The sequence below is a fragment of the Podarcis melisellensis genome (genome assembly GCF_964234715.1).
Source record: "Podarcis melisellensis genome assembly, chromosome: 5".
Lineage (NCBI taxonomy): Eukaryota > Metazoa > Chordata > Lepidosauria > Squamata > Lacertidae > Podarcis > Podarcis melisellensis.
The window spans coordinates 76,351,224-76,368,970 of NC_138537.1; the positions used below are offsets into that span (position 1 = coordinate 76,351,224).

The window sequence follows — 17,747 nt, forward strand, 5'->3', positions numbered from 1 at the left end:
TGGAGTACAATGGCATCTGAAGGGCTGCAGGCACCACCCCAACCTTGCACTAAGCGATCTGACCGAATGGTAAGAGGAAATCATTGGCTGGAAAGCTGAGGTAAATTCCAGAGAGGCAGGCCAAGTAGAGGAGGAAAGAGGAGCAAGAGGAGCAGATAGTTGGACTCTCAGAAGGAGGAACCAGGGGAGTGCTTGTGGGTTAGTGATCAAGGAAGGAGTGAAGCATGGATCAGAGCTTGTGAGCACCATGTAGTTGGTACTTTGTTATGCAGGCCAAGGCCTAGTTCTCATTGAGGTTGTAGGCCTGCATCTAGGATATACCTATTCAGACCTCAGGTGGGGCTTGGGGTTGCATTGTGGAATGTTCCTCTGTACATTAAAAGAAACCCCTGTGCTTGGGAAACTAGGCGTTGGGGAGACGAGACGAGTGTTGACCTGTTAACAATCTCCATTCTTCAATCAAGTGAAAGTGTACATTGGAGGCAGAGGCTCGTAAGGCTCATAAGGCCTCAGTTCACTTTCAATTTTCACTGGAGCAAGTGGCTTGCTAGGAGCTGTCTATAGTGCTAAAATCAAGAACCTGTCTTGCTAATGTGCCTGGTTGATACCAGCTACCAGCAGATCAGAACCCGTGAGAAATGTAGGTGAAACAACAGAGAAACAGGGTGTTATTAGTAGATGTTAAATGTGTGTTGCGCCAGATTGCTGGAAGTATTCATTTTGATTTGAGCAGTGAGGAGGCCCACAAATGTGGTTTGGCAGGCAGTTGTTTTTTCTAACACCCGGTGAGGTTTGTTTCTCTCACTCTTTGTCTCTGTGGGTTGCTAGCAACTTTTTAAAAACAGCATTATTCTAGATGTAGAAAAAGATTCAGGGATTTCCAGCTGCCCACCATAACTGAATCTGTGGTTGCCACTGAGGACTTGGCAGCTGTATTCTTAGATTCTCATGCAAGAATAAATATAAGCAAACCCAATAGTTTGAATAGTATCGCTCCGGAGAACGTAGGGAGGTTATGTGTCGTGGTGCAGTATGACATGATGCAAATCAGTAACTTGAAGAATAAAATGGCATTCCTGCTCCAGGATCACCAAGGAGCTACAAATGCAAGATGACAGACGCAACCTTTTCAGTTTTGTCTGTGAAATCGTTTGTTGTGACACACCAAAGGGAAGCTGGAAGTGTGCCTTGATGCTCTTGTACCTTTCTTCAAGAGTTTAAAGCAATGCACACCCCACCTGCATTTTCCCCATAGCCTAGGACCCACACATGTCACTAACCAAGTGCAATATTCAGCCCGTATGTTAACTAGGTTGAAGAAAGTGACTTCGTTGTAGTGCAGGGATTAGAAACCTTTTTTCAGATCAAGGGTCAAATACTCTCCTGGGCAGCCTTTCCAGGCCACATTCCACTGGTGGGAGGGCCATAAGGGAAAGTGGGTGGAGCAATGAATATGACTCTCACCTTTGTATAATAAGCCACATTTAAGCCACACAGAATCAGTACATTTTGTACACGTATACATCTTCAGCCCAGGTAGGCAAGAGGTATCATTATAATTAAATGACCCATTCCAGCAAGGTGAAAATATTCCAGGAGGGTGTGGAGCAGGCTTGGCAAGGTGTGGAGTGACCTGGCGAGATCACAGGAGGGCTGGATGCATGACAGCTTTGGAAATTACACGGAGAGAGGTGCAAATTTCTCCTTCCACTATTAAACGAAAAGCATAAAAAAATGCATGTACAAGAAACTTCTGAAATTACATTAGAATGCCCATTAAGAAGACCAGAAAGAGGGTTGAGGAAGGAGGGAATGAGTCATGGCTTGAAACCTTGCACTCCTTTAATGAAAACTTTCCCTAGTGCTTGTGCAATAAACAGTTCACAGCCTTACATATTTTTCCTCTTTCAATAGCAGTTCCTTTACTTTAGGGGGAAAGAACCTTGAATTTATTTGTTCAGATTTGACCCTGACAGTGAAAGAATGAGCTCCAGGAAACCTGTGTCCCTGAACGAAGGGACAAGCCCTTGAGAGACCATGGCCCCTGCATAAATCATGTTTTCATTCTTCCTCGAGGGATTTCACCTCTGCTGCCCTCCCCTTCAGTTCTTTGTATGCCTAATGCAGTGAGCTTTCATGCTCAGTTGTAAATGCCACCGCGGAAGATGCTCAAGACAAGAATTATCCGTAAAGCCTTTGTGTCTAGCGTGGTGCCTTGAAATGCCTTTAAAAGCTAATGTTAGAAGAGAGCTTCCACAAGAATAACAATGGCAGCAACAATGGCAGCATATCAGTCAGGCATGGGGCATGTCATCATAGCGGCCCATGGCTTTGAAGGCCTTTGAAGAGCACGGGTTGCTGTAACACCTCTGGCTGTGCTGCCTCACTGCAAGGAGCTTGGGTGCAAGCCCATCCACATGAAAGTCCCTTGGGGGGCCAAGGACAGGATCGGTTGTGCCTCTGTAGAAATTCCTCCAACAATTCACAGACAGGAATAGGGCTGGGCAATATCTGGTTCTCAACATCATGATATATCACAAGCTAACCATCGCAATATGGCAATACATCATGATGTCAAGGTCCTGGGATGTGGAGGGAGGGAGGGGGTGGGCAGGAGGAGCGATCGCAACTGCGCTCTGGCAGGTCCTTCCCAGTGAGGGAGGGAGCGGGCAAGAGTAGGACTAGCCCCACACAGCTGTTCCCAGCGATTTGTCCGGCATGCCCTTCCCAGTGATGGCCCCTTGCTGGACGAAAATGCTCTGTTTTAAAGCACCCTCTGGAGAAACGGTTATCGCACTCTGAACTTCAGGTCTGTTTCAGATGATTTATTTATTTAGTATTGTTTTATTAAGGATTTCTTGGGTTACAATAGTACAAACTTCGTCTCTGTTTTCAGATCATAAAGTTATTTCTCTGGGTCGGTTATATTCGATGTGAGATTTTTGTGTTGTATGCCGTATAAGGTTGGGGGGAAAGAGGTGGGGAGAGAGAGCAGGGGAGGGGGGAGAGAAAGGGGGTAGTAAACTTTCATTCTTCTACATAGTGTATGTTGATATACTGCCCACCCCTAGCCAGGAGTATAAAAAAATTAAGGACCATGTCCCCAATTCGAGGTACTGTGCCATGTGTGAGAGCAACAAATACCTGTTGTTATGATAGAGGAGGTGTGTTCGTGGTATGTCATAGCATATTTCAGGGTTCTGTGCCTTGTAGCCTACTTTACTACTAGGAAGACAAAAGCCACCCAGTGCCAGGAATGGAGGGCAGATTTTGACAACCAAATGCTTCAGTGGGGATATCGCCAGGGCTTTTTTTCAGCTGGAACTTACTGAAACTTAGTTCCAGCACCTCTCAGGTGGGCGCCATTGCCATTCTAAGAGAACAAGGGAGATGTTCATGGTGAGTTCTGGCATGTCTTTTTCTAGAAAAATAGCACTGGATATCACTGAGGGCTCATCCAGACATACTTTTGTACTGCATTTTCCAGGTACAAGTCCACACTTTAAAGCTCTGTGTCCCAATATGTTGTGCTTTCTGTCCTGGTGCTTTCCTCAGAAAAACCCGTGCTTTACTTCTAAATTGGAGCAAATGGCAATCCGTGAAAAACCTGGCTGCGGTTTGCTCTGATTCAGTGGTAAAATGTTGGTTTTCTTGGGGAAAGCACCTGGACCCAAAAACCCCCCTGCTCAGATACAGAATTTTAAAACCTGGCCCTGTGCCTAGAAAAACAGCACAAAAGAAATCTGGCTGAGTCTTAATTGAGGGCTGAACTTGTTCCCAGTGACTCCTGCCACAGAGGACCAAGGCTGCTTCTTTCCCTGTGGCCCAACATCTGTGTAGCCCCACCCTGGTTATGTTTCTTTCTGTGTAATGGAAAGTAGCAACAAGCTTTAATATAGAGAGAAAGACCCAAAAGAAGAAGTGGATCCTACTGTTACCAAACCAGAAGGAGGGAGGCTGATCTGGGGGACAGGGATGGGGGGGGGAGACCACCATTATATTCTCTGAAGTATTTTTCAGTGCTATCTTTAAGTTATGGGGAGAAATTCCAGCTACTCAATTACCTTTTCTTTTGCATTCATTTTGCAGATCAAAACGTCCTGCTCCAGTTCCTACAGCCACCCCAAGAATTGACTCTCCAATGCCTGTGATCCCTCATCAAAAGGTAGGCGCTCTGGAAAACTCCTGTGGCTCATCACACCGGATATTTCAGATGTGTACCTTTCTGCTTCTCTTTAGCAGCAATCTGATACAAGGCCATTTCCCCTGCCACACAATGATTCACTCGCACCCCATCTGTGATAGAGAATGAAGCGGTAGCAGCTTTTCCATAATAAGCAATTTGGAATAAAAACTGTGATGTTGTTGTATATGCACTTCATAAGCATGGTGGAGATTAGAGCTCAAGTGACAGTGAAGACCATGGAGGCAGATCAAACAGACCAGTTGCGGGAGGAGAGCTGTTTTACAAGATGAACTGTAAAGAATGAGCAAGCACATACTGAGATACCTCAGAATCAGTCAAAGCCAGTGAGATAGCTTCTTTTCCACATTGAGTTATGTGTGTGTGTTTACTCCCCATCTTCCATCCTCTAAGCCTATGCCAATTCATGACTGTCTTCATAGAACCTGTTCAAGTTCAACTGTATGCACAGCACATAGGACTCTTTCTATGCAGTTAGGGTTCAAATAGCCTACCTGGGTGCAGGTTTGCAACCTTACTTGATTACCCTCCTGAAGAAACTAAGCAAGCTTGCAGTCCTAACCTTGAGAAAAAAGACTATGGACACCTTGGCCTAAAGTGGCAGCTATTACCAGAATAGATCTATCAGCTCCAGCTTAGGTACATTGGTTGAGCAATTGCCCGTAGGACCAGTGACCTCTGAAGATTTGGCATCTGATTGTATTCTAGATAGCAGCCTTTCTCATGCTGCCTCAGGGACCTTGCCAGTGAAAGATGGGATAAAAAAAAGTTTCAGTAAATAAATGTTACATTTGAGCTCATTATTCCGGTTACCAGTTGCAACAGAATGCTGCGGCGCTGCTGTTTGATTTGCAAAGAATGTTTGAGCCCTCGCTATAGAAATACAATTTTTTGACGTTATCATTGGCATCCCAGGATCAAGTAAGGTCAAAGGTCTTTGTGAAGTCTTAAATGTTTCTCTCTCCTGGACACCTTTTAGAATGTTCATTTGTAGTCCATAACAGAAAAAGTAGGTCAGCTTGCAGTTCTCTGGCCAAAAATGGCAGGTTTCCCCCATGCTTCACTGTGGGGGAACCAGTACGTATTATTTAAGATTGGACCAGTGCCGATTGCTTGCTGGGCCCATCCTATGGAGAGCTGCTTTAGGTTAACCTTTGCAGAGCTGACTCTGCTTCCTTGTGGCTGGTTCCCATGCTACAAACTGTAATATCTAAGTCCTTTACTCATGTGGCCCAGGTGGTGCATGTAGGATGCAGGGCTACATCCAATGAGGGGGGTGCGGGGGGCTTTGACTCTGCCCTAGGAAGGCCCCATAACATTCCAAATGAGAGGGAAGTAGCAGAGGTGCAGGTGGCAAGGCCTTGAGGGACCTCACAAATTGGGAGGATGCTACAATGCTACCTGGATTACGGCACAGGTGAATTCAGGGACACCTGAACTTCAGCAGCTGCTCAGCCCCACTAACTTAGGGCTTATCCAGGTTTGCCCTTGCCACGCCCTTTCCCCCATGGAAACCCGATCTATACTGATGAATTGGAGCAAATGTCAACCGGGATTTCTCATGCCTAGAAAGCACAGGACAAGCGGGAAAGATGTCTTCTGGATAGCTCAGTTGATTAGAGTGTGATGCTGATAACGCCAAGGTCGCAGGTTCGATCCCCATAAGGGGCAGCTGCATGTTCCTGCATTGCAGGGAGTTGGACCAGATGATCCTCAAGGCTCTTTCTAATGCTACAATTCAGTAATTCTATGATTGACTGGATGACCCTTGGGATCCCTTCCAGCTCTACAATTCTATGAATCCAGCACAAGTCTGTATGACCCCTAAGTGTGATGCTGTTCATACCATTACCATCAGTTCTGCATCTCTGTGGGAACCATGGGAGGGCAATAAGCATGTCACAGGATAACACAAATCCCTTCAGAAAGCCTGCTCAGCAAACTCTTACTGATCAAGCACCTCACGTGTGAGTCCTAGCATCTCTAAATAAAGGGCTTTGTGGAACAGGTTTGGATAAGAGCTTTGTGGAACAGGTTTGGATAAGAACCAAGAGCCTCTGGATGTTAGGGTTGATATTGCTACCAGGCTGCTTCAGATTTCTAAGCAAGTGCCAAGAGAGGAAGCATAAGTGACTGTCCCTAAACTTCCAAATCATGTCCCTAAGGAGGACATGGGTGGAGGGCTGCATTTTTGTTGCACGGTGAGAGCCAGTTCATACTGCACCTGTTATGGCCGAGTCTGGACATTTAAGGGCTTGTGCAAGTGGCCTGCCTACAAGAGCAGCATGACATCAGTGCAAGGATCACAGAGTCATTCTCCTGGACAGGGGTTCCCAGTCACAATGTACCACACAGCTTAAGGAAGCTGATCTGTGGGCTTTTGCCAATTCACTCCTCCAATGTTACACTGCTCATGGGAATAGATCATTAGAGTAAGCAGCTAAATGTACGAAATGTAGCTGGCTCAGGTATCCGTGCATAAAACATTGCTAGGTATAAGCCATTTCATCATAGATTTCTTTTTCTGTCTCCCTCCCCAAGATTATATATTTAGGGGGGGAGTGCACTTTCACTCTGTTAAAAAATGTAAAAAGAGTGCAGTCAGGGGGTGAAATGAGAGTGTGTGTGTGTGTGTGTGTGTGTGTGTGTGTGTGTGTGTGTGTTTTGCCAGTTATGTCCTAGGTGGCATCACTGGGAAAGATTAGACTCCTGCTTCCTGAATTCTCCATTCATCACAATGTTGCTAGAAGCCACAGAATGAAAGACCAACTCCATCTCTGCCACGAAATAAGGTATTCTAGCAAGATGACAGTAATATGTCTCCAGGGATGATGCTCAGGATAACAGCCTCCTCTTCTGGCCACAAGAAAAGTTACAGTAGGTTTGCCATGGAAAAAATAATGCTCGTTTTCGTAACCCCTAAGGCCACACAGGGACAGCCAGGGAGACAGAGAAGAGAAAGCTACACAGAGGGAACAAAGCTCAGTGGGAGAGCCCACGTTTCACATGCCAAAGCCTCAGGTTTAATTCTTGGCATCTCCATTTAAAAAGAGCAGGTGACAGGTGGAGCAGGTGGCAGGCTACAGAGACCTGCTGCCAGACAGATTAGACAGTATTCACCAGGTTGGCAACATCTGTCTGTCTCAAGAGACATTGGGTGCACCTCCGGGGTGAAGTCAAATGGCTGTGTTAGCAGCACCAAAGTGATCTCCCTGGCCAGAAGCCTGGGCAGTGTATATGGAGGTCCTGGGCTATCCAGATGACAGAACCCCACCTCTCATCCTCACTGAGGTGGTCCAAAGGAAAGCAGAGCAATACCTTTGGCACCTGCTGGGCTGCAGGAGTTGCTGCAAGGAGGCATACAAGATGCCATCCAACTGTCTTAGGAACTCCATTCCAGATTTGTGTCCTTATTCCTTAGCCTTTTCTCCTCCTCCTGAAGATATCCACAAAGCAGCGAAGGTTTAGGATCAGAATTTTCCTTCTTGCCTAGTCATGTATCTCTAGTTTGAAATGAAATAGTTACCAAAGAATTTGTGCCGTTGACTGGACACAAAAAAATTTTTTAGTTTATAACACACACTCCTTGTGATTTTGTGCAACACATACAAACCAACAGATTATTGGTTACTAGTACTCAGAGATACTCTAGCCATTTTCTGTGTTCCTGGGTAATACGATAAGCATTGTAGGCGGAAAAGCCTTTAAATGTGGACCAAAGGGGACAATTACCAACACCAGTAGCAAAAAAACCCCAAAACAAAACTATTGCTGGCAATTACCATTTCATGCACACCCATGAAGTCCGTTTGGAACATATTACATAGCATCATTCCCAAATCGCTTGCGGGGGAGAGGAATGGTGGAAGCGACAGGGAAGAGCTTTCAGAAAATTGGCAGAGACCGCAAAAGCAGAAAGGAAGGGAGAGCAATTTCTATACACCTGTGCTTTGTGAAAACAGTGAGCACTTGCGTACTGTTGAAAAAGTCGTTGTGCTACAGTATTGTGTGTTGTCATCGAATGTTCCCAGATCAAAGGTAATCAGTGGTGAAATTGGAGTGATGTGCTGCAGAATAGTTGCTTTGGATTCTAGGAGCCACTTGTTTGATCCCTGTCTATCAATACACTTTCTCCTTTGAATTCAAGTTTTGGTCCTGCCAGGAGAATGTTGGCTTTGTGTTGGCTTTTTCAAACATCTCAGTCTTTTCTCTTTATTCTGCATTTTGACCAAATTAGCAGGAAATCAATAATGGAAAGGATATCTGAAGTGGAGATTCTTTGGCTGTACATGGCTGTGTTCCACTTTTCCAAATGCAAAGTGTACAGAGAGATTGTCTATTAATAGAATCTTCTTTACAGCCTATTTTGCTAACCACGTTGCACAACCTTTATTAGCATGAATTTCTGCCTCTGCTGGCAGTGGCCCTTAATTTTGAGACTAATCATATGTGGCGTGATTGTCGAAATATTAGCCCTCCCATATCTACATAACAACATTGATATAGGTATGTGCATATGTTGTAGGTGTAGTTAGATGCCATCCAAAAAGCCAAATTTATCTAAGAACCGCATATCCTTTCTGTAAGAACAAATGGGCAGTTGAACCATGTATGGTAACTAATATCAGCAGTTGTTCAGATGAGAAGCTTTATTGACATGCATCTTGAATTGAGAAACATGCTGCTTTGGGAAGAGATGTGGTTAATATTTTCGCTTGACTAATGCAAGGCTATGAAGGTTGCATACATCTGTTCTGTTGCAAATGTCTGATATGTAGGGTTGCCAACCAGACAACTCTTACTTGATGCATAATACTATGTGTTTCTGTCAAGCAATTGCTATTGGCATCTGAAAAACCAGAAATCTCCAAATTTCACCAGAATCTGTCCTAAAACCACCTGGCTTCACTTCGGATATGTAAGATTCTGTCCCTGACATGTTGGTTTCCAGAAGGAGAATATTATTTTTTTAAAGTCAGGGGTTGGCAACCTTGCAGATATGTGTAGAATTCCAGAGCTGTAGACTTTTTCTTTTTGCATGTGTTCTATGATTGCTTTTCTTTCTTTCTTTCTTTCTTTCTTTCTTTCTTTCTTTCTTTCTTTCTTTCTTTCTTTCTTTCTTTCGCCTGCATGTTTGCTTCTACAGGATACTGTTCTGGAAGTCAATGGCAACCGAGCAAGCGTCAATCCTCTAAGTAGCACATCGGCTGGGTCCATGAGTAGCATTTTAGCAAGCAATGGAGCATATTCAGGCTACCTCAGCAAACAAGAGATGAGCCTGTCACATAGTTCCTCCTTCTTAAAGACTGTCAACATTAGATCTTCAGTGTCTTCTCAGTCTGTGGCATCTGACCTTTCGCCAGCAAAAAGTGACCTAGGTTCCAAAACAAGCTCAGCGATCACAGATGGCAATAGCCCTAAACACCAGCTAAGCCCGGCAAGGCAATATAACAACCCCATTGGCCTTTACTCAGCAGAAACTCTAAGGGAAATGGCTGAGATGCATAAGTTAAGTCTCACACGAAGGGCTTCAGAAGGTGGACTTCTTAGATGGTATGTAAATGTAATAAACTTGTTTTCTGATCATGCATTCTAGATAGTTTGGTGAATGGGCCAATTTCTATACACAGCTCATTGGAAGCATTCTGGGTAGTGAGTGTGCATTTGTCTTGAATCCATCATTAAATCTAGTACATAATAGCTCGCCTTTCATAGTCCACCTAAACCAATAGTAGCCAGCCAGGTGCCTTTGAGAAGCTCACAAGCTGGGTATGATGGTTACAGAGATTCCTTTTTTGTCCTAAACATCTGGTAATGAGTGACATGACTACTACTGAATACTAGCCAACTTTTCTAAATGATTTCCTGAAAAATAGATCCTTGAAGTCACTGTTCTTTAAATAATCATTGGGCTTTTGAATTACAATATTGTTTGGCTTGTGCCTAGTGTCATACAACATAAAATGACTACGGTAGGTACTATGGGATCTGTAGAGCATCTCCAAAGTACAGAGAATTTAAATTCACTCTCCCCCTTGTCCATCACAGTGAACAACTTCCAATGGCATTAAATGGAGTTTGAGGAATAATTAGTAGGATCCTCTGATTTTTTCCCCAAATCTTGTGTCTCAAAACTCTTAGGCTTTTGCTCACTCAGATGTGTTTTGAAATCAGAAGAGAGTGAGGAGTCTGTGGGGAAATGATAGGAAAACTCAGTAGAAATTATTCAAGAAGCACCAGCATTTTAGAGGGGGTAAAATGAAGAGTAATCAATTGTTTCCATCTGGACAGAGCATCAGTTCGTTAATACTTTAATAGCCATAAATATCTAAGATAATCCTCTTTATATCTGGGTTTCCATTCAATGGCACTTTTAATCCTAGGTGACACACAATTAGCAATCGAATCACAGTGACCTCTTTAGAACTGCTCTGGTATGAAATTGATGTCGCATCAGAAACTGGTCCATTTTCTTGCTGATTTAGTTAAACAAAAAGCTTTGACCTAAACTGGTTTTATTTCCTTAGTGTGAAAGGATTCACCATCAACCTTACTGTGGATTTCCAAAAGCATTAAAGAGCAGGTTTTTGCAGTTGGAGAGAGCAAGCGCTCAGGCACAGACCAGAAAAGAGTGGGTGGGTGCCAAGAAAGCACAAAGAAAAATCAGGGTGGATGAGCCCTAAGCTAGTATGTGTGTAGAGAGACAAATAAAAGAAAGAGATCGACCCATATTGCGCTTCCTCTTTAACAATCTCCATGAGTACGAACATGGTGCCTAGCTCTTCATGAGCACATTCACATCCCTGATGCCTGTTGACAGTGATAGTCCATGTCTGGCATGAATATGCACTCAGACAACTCCCACGTCATTATCAAATTTCATGTGTCCTCCTTTAATTCATCCCATAATAGAGGCTTGCCTTTAGGAGGGAGCACTGTTTCCATAGTTATCAAATTCCACCCATGTCACAGATTGACTCTGCCATTCAACACAAGTATTTCTGTGCCAGGTCTGTGCAGCTGTGAAAGTGTAGCATTCAATGGTCATTCCATTTGTAGGCCTCCTTGGATGAGATCAATGGGGATGTGATGAGAAAACCTTGTTTAGTGGTCAGTGATCAGTATATTAGATTCTGTGACAATACAAGCTCTACAAAATCGCTCTTGTCCTGTTTTGGACCTGGCAGTGCTCATCTTTTGCATAAGCAAAAGTTGTCTTACGTTCTATTATTTTAAACTACTGCAAATGAATTCACAGACAGTCTATTGCTATACTGATGTCCATTACTTCCCCTCTCCCTTTCCCAGTCCACTGGGAAACCCAACAGGGGAGGTGGGGCCAACAAAGAGAGTGTTTCAAGCCCTCTTGTCACATGGCAAATCTCAGTGGAAAATATTTGGATGTTACAAAAGCTGACAATATACAAATGAAATGGAATGAGTGCACCAAACTGGCTGGAGGGGCAGGAGTAGAAAATGGACCTGCATGGAGGTCTCATTTTCAAACATAAGTTTGGGAACCAGTGCAAGACCTCAAGCTCATACACCTTTAAGAGTTGCATAGAATGGAACATTCTGCCAGGTGTGGTGGTTCCTGACAAGCTTCTCTCTTCTTCATCTGTTAAAGATACAGGAGCCATCTCAAGGTCTGGGCTGCCATCTTTGCTTTGCAGGGTTGATGACCAATTTCATTAGGCTATGTTAGATGTGGTCTGTCAGTTGTCCATTTTCATGACTGCTGGTATGTGAAGAGTTTGCGTTCTGCCTTTGATGTGTTTTGAAAGTCCAATCAGATACTGTGGAAGAGTTAGTTCCCCTCTTATTCAAGGGGTATATCACTAAAGGCTTATGCCGTACTTTAAAATGTTGTTTTACGTGCATGGGCATAGCTTAGAGGATTAGTATAGCCAACAGCATCCACTTCAGAAAATGATACTATTACACCGTGTTTCTCAGTAAGCAGATGCCCAGCTGTCCTGCACATTCCTAAAATGGATATAGAATCACTGATCTGCTTACTGGCTACAACTTGTTCCTAATATATCTCAGTGAGTTTCTGTAACAGGCAGATATATTTGGATTAAAGCACAGTTTACTAAGCCAGTGGGAGAATATTCTTGAGTGAGAGAAACTGAAGGGCAGGAAACAAGATGGAGTGGGAAACTTTTAATTATCCTAATGTGAAAACCTCTATTGGCAACCAGTGTTTTCCCCCTTCCTTTTCTCTCCCCCCCCCCCCCATTAAAACTTGGACAGCAAGCAGTGGAGTAAACAGTACATCTATGTATTCATACTATGCAACTTTGCCTTTCTTTTAAGAAATCTCCATGTCTGCCACCAGACCCCTGTTGTCCATCAAAGAGAAGTGTGCAAGACAATCACAGCAACCTGATCCCCTGGATCCACAGGAAAATCCCTTTCCTCATTAACTTTGTCAGCTACCAGAAGAATCGTGGATTGAGTCTTGCTAGCGGCAACTTGAACGGCTTGCTAAGAAGGCTCCCTTCTCTGATAAATTAAAAACATAAACCTGAGTTTCTTCCTCAACCAGATCTGGGCCTTTTAAAGGGGGGGGTAACAAAAATAAATCTAGGAACAGTGCTCCAGCTTGGTTCACCTCTCAGGACAGCGGGAACTGCCTTCCACTACACCCTGCCAAGATTAGCTCCCAAAGCCGCTTACAATTCCTATTCACGCAAGGTCTAACAGGGATCTGTGGGGTATATCTGGCAGAGTGCTTGATCCTTGAAAATTGATGAGGTGGTCAAGGTTCTAGGTTGTTCCTTGCAGAATAAGTTTCAGATCGACTCAAGGGCCTGGCTGAAGGACGGTGCCAGTCCACAAGTGCTTCTCAGTGGCGTAGCGTGGGGGGTGCAGGGGGGCCGGCTGCACCGGGCGCAACATCTGGGGGTTAGGGTTAGGGAGCGCAAATCCACGGGTTAGGGGGTGCAAATTACTTGCCTTGCCATGGGTGCTGACAACCCACGCTACGCCACTGGTGCTTCTCCTCCCAAATTGCACTTGAGGCGACATCATTATTATCTGTGCACCTGCATTTTCTTTAAGTGTGCTGTTAAAAATGTGGCAGGAGTAAGTGGAACAAAAACATTGTTGCAAAAACACCTGTGTCTCATAAGCGCATTTGTCAAAGAGCTGGAATTAGCTGCAGCTCCCTACTGAGCATAAATGCAGTGGAAAGACCCATTTGCTGCTATGTAATGTGTGAAATGGTCCTAAGAACTGAGCTGCAGAAAATGTTAATAAGACAACATTCATTCCTGGAGCTAACCCAATGTTGGCCTACATCGGTGGATAGCAGGTGACATATTGATCCTATCAGTCACCAGAATCTCTCGAGTTGGTCACCAAGCTTCCAACTGTAGGTATTCATTGGATTCTTTGGAACCATTGTAATCTGGCTTCCAGCCTGGTTTTGCAACTGAAGCTGACTTGGTCACCCTAGTGGACCTACACTATGAGATGCTCAGAGGGAGTGCTGTCCTGTTGCGTCTCCTGGACCTCCCAGCAGTGTCTGATGCAATCAGCCATGGTATCCTTCCTAAGCTGTTTGGTGGGGATAGGTTTGTGGAACGCTGTTCTTCTGAGAGGCTCTCCCAGAAAGTGATGCTGGGAGACTGCTGTTTCATCTCATAGCCTTTGACCTGTGGAGTGTCCCAGAGTTCCATCTTGTTTTCCATACTTTCAACCCCTATATGAAACTACTGGGATGTCATCTGAAGATTTGAGCGGAGGGGTCATCAATGTGTGGATGACGCACAACTCTTGCCACAATCTAATACCAGTATGGCAATAAAAGTGATAGGTCAGTGTTCAGAAATGGGTGGCTAAACAAGCTAAAACTTAATCCAGACAAGACATTGGTTATGTTGGTTAGGAATTCTTGCAATTTGGGAGAGTTTGATACAGATGGAGTTGCACTGACCCTGAAGGAGCATATCTATCTATCATCTATCTATCTATCTATCTATCTATCTATCTATCTATCATCTATCTATCTATCATCTATCTATCTATCATCTATCTATCTATCTTCTATCTATCTATCTATCTATATCTATCTATCTATCTATCTATCTATCTATCTATCTATCTATCATCTATCTAATCTAATCTAATCTATCTATCTATCATCTATCTAGCTATCTAGCTATCTAGCTATCTAGCTATCATCTATCTAATCTATCTATCTATCATCTATCTATCATCTATCTATCTATACACACAGCCAGGAGAATATTTTGGATCCAACACTTTCTCTTGATTCCCTAGTTACCAGGAGTGCCTAGTGTCTTCCCACCACAGTGGAGTTTGCAAGTGTAACTGCTATAATTTTTCCCATAGGTCCTATGAGGTCAATAGAAGCCATTCATTTATATAGGAAAAAGAAAACAAGGTGCATTCTGGAATCCCTGTGGACAGGTTTTGCTCCCTCTCAACTGTGTTCCAGACCAAAACCCATTTACTTTAACCTGTGGAGCTCAGTGGGAGTCACTGAGAACTGAATTGGCCTCTCGCTTCAGAGCTTTCAATGATTTCCATGGTGGTGGTGACAGAACCCTGAGAAGGAGGGTTTATGACATGTGCATCTTTTTGATATTTGCTTTGGATGTTCTTGGTCAAGCAAGATGTCAATACACTAGCAGTAGAAAAGGTTGAGAAAGAATGGTGCTTGATCCCAGAGTGCTTAGCACAGTGGAGGTGAGAGGCGTTATTTCTTTGATGCATCTACTGTGTTCACACGGGTTGCTGTTGCTATCTAATGGTCACTTTCCAAAGCGACTTTCAAAAGTTTGCTTTCTTGCCCTTGCATGCCAAGCAGTATGCCAAGCAATGTTACAGTAATAAAAACTTGGTGTTCATGTTCAGGCAAAATATCACAGTACCTCCATAAATCCTGGTGGATAAACTGTAATCCTTACATTTTCCCTCTGTTAATCACATTGGGAGGTTTGGGACATAACAGCTGCTTTCTGTTCCTATTTGTAGAGGAATTTGCAAAAGCCTTATAAAGCCTGGTTAATACTTACTAGCCTCGTGCTCTTTTTATTTTATTTTAAATCTGTTGGTCTGATTTCCCCTCCTTTTGTCTTTCTCTTCCCTCCCAGGTCATAGCGAACACTGCTGCCAAGTTAGTATTAAACAGTGTGCCAGTGTTACATGTTTGACTATGTCCCCACTTCCTGGGGTAGCATGAACCTGTTTGTTCCTGCTGTGTGTGTGTGCTTGCAAGTGAGATGCACATTACAAGAGCTCAGTGGTGTGGCAGGCATAAAATGGCACTAGTGTGTTCTACTGGTAGTTCCGTTCTAGGAATATTCATTCTCCTTACATATTATTATGGTGCCACTGCAAATGCATTACTTTGTCTGGAATGGCTTTATTTAATTATATTGCATCCACTCAAAAGGTTTGCCACAAGACCTCTCTGTTCCTGTTGTGGCTCCCAGAGGATCTTCATGTACTGGCCACAAAGTTTGATAACTAGTATAGAGTAGGAGTGAGTGGATGGCAGTGGCTTTTCCTTTTCTGGGAGCATGGCATGGCTAGGCTGGAAGGCTTACTAGCTACAGATGCCTGTGGTGGCTGTTGAAACTAGTGTGTGGAGGCTTCTTGCCGTGAAATACCTTGCTAAGAGGTTCAAACCATTTGAAGTCAAATGTTACTATAAATGTACATTTTAGTTTGTGATGCATGTTAGTTAATGTGTTCATGTCGTGGCAGGTTTCTGTTCCCTCGAAGTGTCTGTGCATGTACTGCGTTGTTTGAGTCCTGGTATCTGTTTTATAACTGTCCCTCCCTAGTTCATAAAAATACATTCCCCAAAGGCTCCCACCCCTTTGATAGCTCTGAGGGAGATAAACATCCCACAGGTCAGGCGCCGTTTCTCCTGTCAAACTGCTGCCGCGACAGGAACATCTACATCAGTCGAGTATTGTTCTGCTTCAGAGCTTTTAAAAAGACAGTCTTGTCCCTCTTGCAATCCAGCAGCTACGTACAACTGGTTTTGTATTAACTATTTCTGCCTGGCAGACTTTCAACAAAGGTATCTTATAAAATATCATTTTATCATTTGAGAAATAAAGGGGGGGGGGGAGCTTCTGATATCATGACCTAGCAAGAGTTGCATCAATAGCCTGCTAAGGCTGTAATCCTATATATGTTTACCAGGGAGCAAACCCACGTTGATCTATTTCTAAGTCTACCTCAATAGGACTGGGCTTCAGGAACAATAACAAATTGGGAGATTTTCTGTCTCTAACTTGACATTCATGCCCCCAGAAGCAGTGGTGTGGGTTTTCTAGAAAATTCTTGAAAAAATTGCATATGGTCATATGCATCAGAAAGAAAATCTGATATCTGATGCCCCTAGAGCAGGAGTGAGTAACCTCAAGCCCAAGGACGGCTCTCTCTGCCTGACCTTTGGGCCTCGCCCCCAGGCTACGTCATAGGATGTGTCCATTTCAAGGACACATTCCAGCCGCCTTGAGTGCTTTTGTCAGGCTGAAATGTGTCCTTGGCCTGTGATAATCCCCCTGGCTTGCCAGAGTGAAGGTGTGAGAGACAGAGATGTGTTTATAAACCACTGACTTTTACATGGCCACTGTACAAGGGACAGCCCCAGCAAGCATGGCCAATGGGCAGGGATCATGAGAGTTGCAGCTCAGCCACATCTGCATGGCCAAATATTCCCTACACTTGTATTACAGAGGCTTTTCCCAACAGCTGTCATAGTGCCAGTGGGTGCCCTATCTGAGGGAAGAAAGACACTTTCTCACAATTAAAAAATTGTGCTTTTAATGGTGGGATATTGTAGCATTTCTTCCACAAAAGCAGAAGCTATCGACAGGTCATCCATTCTCTGGAATGGCTGCAAGTCCTGCCCTTTTTTGCCGTGGTATTTCAAGTCCATTCTGTCCGATCAAAAGCTTTCTCTACTTGTGCACGATGTCCTTGAATGCTCCTCTGTGCACGCACCTCCTTCCCTCCCTTTCCACCATCGCTTCCTTGCCCCTTTTCTTCTTTCTTCCCTCAGTTTCTGTAACCTCACTCTTCCCCCATCCCAGCACAGAGTACGTGGAGCGCTTCAACCCCAACGTCCTGAAGGATTCTGCTCTGTCTACGCACAAACCCATTGAGGTGAAAGGGCCTGGTGGCAAGGCCACCATCATTCACGCCCAGTATAACACCCCAATAAGCATGTATTCTCAAGATGCTATCATGGATGCCATTGCAGGCCAGGCCCAGGCACAAGGTGGTGAACTTGCTGGGTAAGAGAACTTCCTTTGTGTGCCCCGGTTCCTTCCTGCATGCTACACTGCCCTCTCTTTCATTTTGAGCAGTCTGCTAAGTGCCGTGATGTGGAATAAAGTGCTAGAGACAACAGGATCTGGGAAACTGGGAGGAAGGGTTGGTTTGACATGATAAATCTAGAATTTCTGTTTTATTTGTCCATCATATTTTCATATCCCCCTTTCCCCAAGGCTACAGGGTTTACCTTTTTTGCTTTTTCATTTTGAAAGAT

General features: G+C 44.1%; 1 protein-coding gene across 16 annotated transcripts in view; it reads left to right on the forward strand.

The window, feature by feature from the left end:
- The window catches only part of LDB3 (LIM domain binding 3), a 149,764-nt gene that overhangs the window by 69,571 nt on the left and 62,446 nt on the right, over positions 1-17,747 (forward strand). For 14 of the 16 annotated variants that reach the window (XM_081913600.1, XM_081913592.1, XM_081913601.1 and 11 more), the window contains 2 exons: positions 4,090-4,165; positions 9,351-9,757. In XM_081913600.1, coding sequence (XP_081769726.1) covers positions 4,090-4,165; positions 9,351-9,757 — 483 coding nt within the window. Of the gene's footprint in view, positions 1-4,089; positions 4,166-9,350; positions 9,758-15,330; positions 15,354-17,289; positions 17,494-17,747 lie in introns of all 16 variants that reach the window. The other 2 variants (XM_081913603.1, XM_081913597.1) reach the window with 1 other exon arrangement.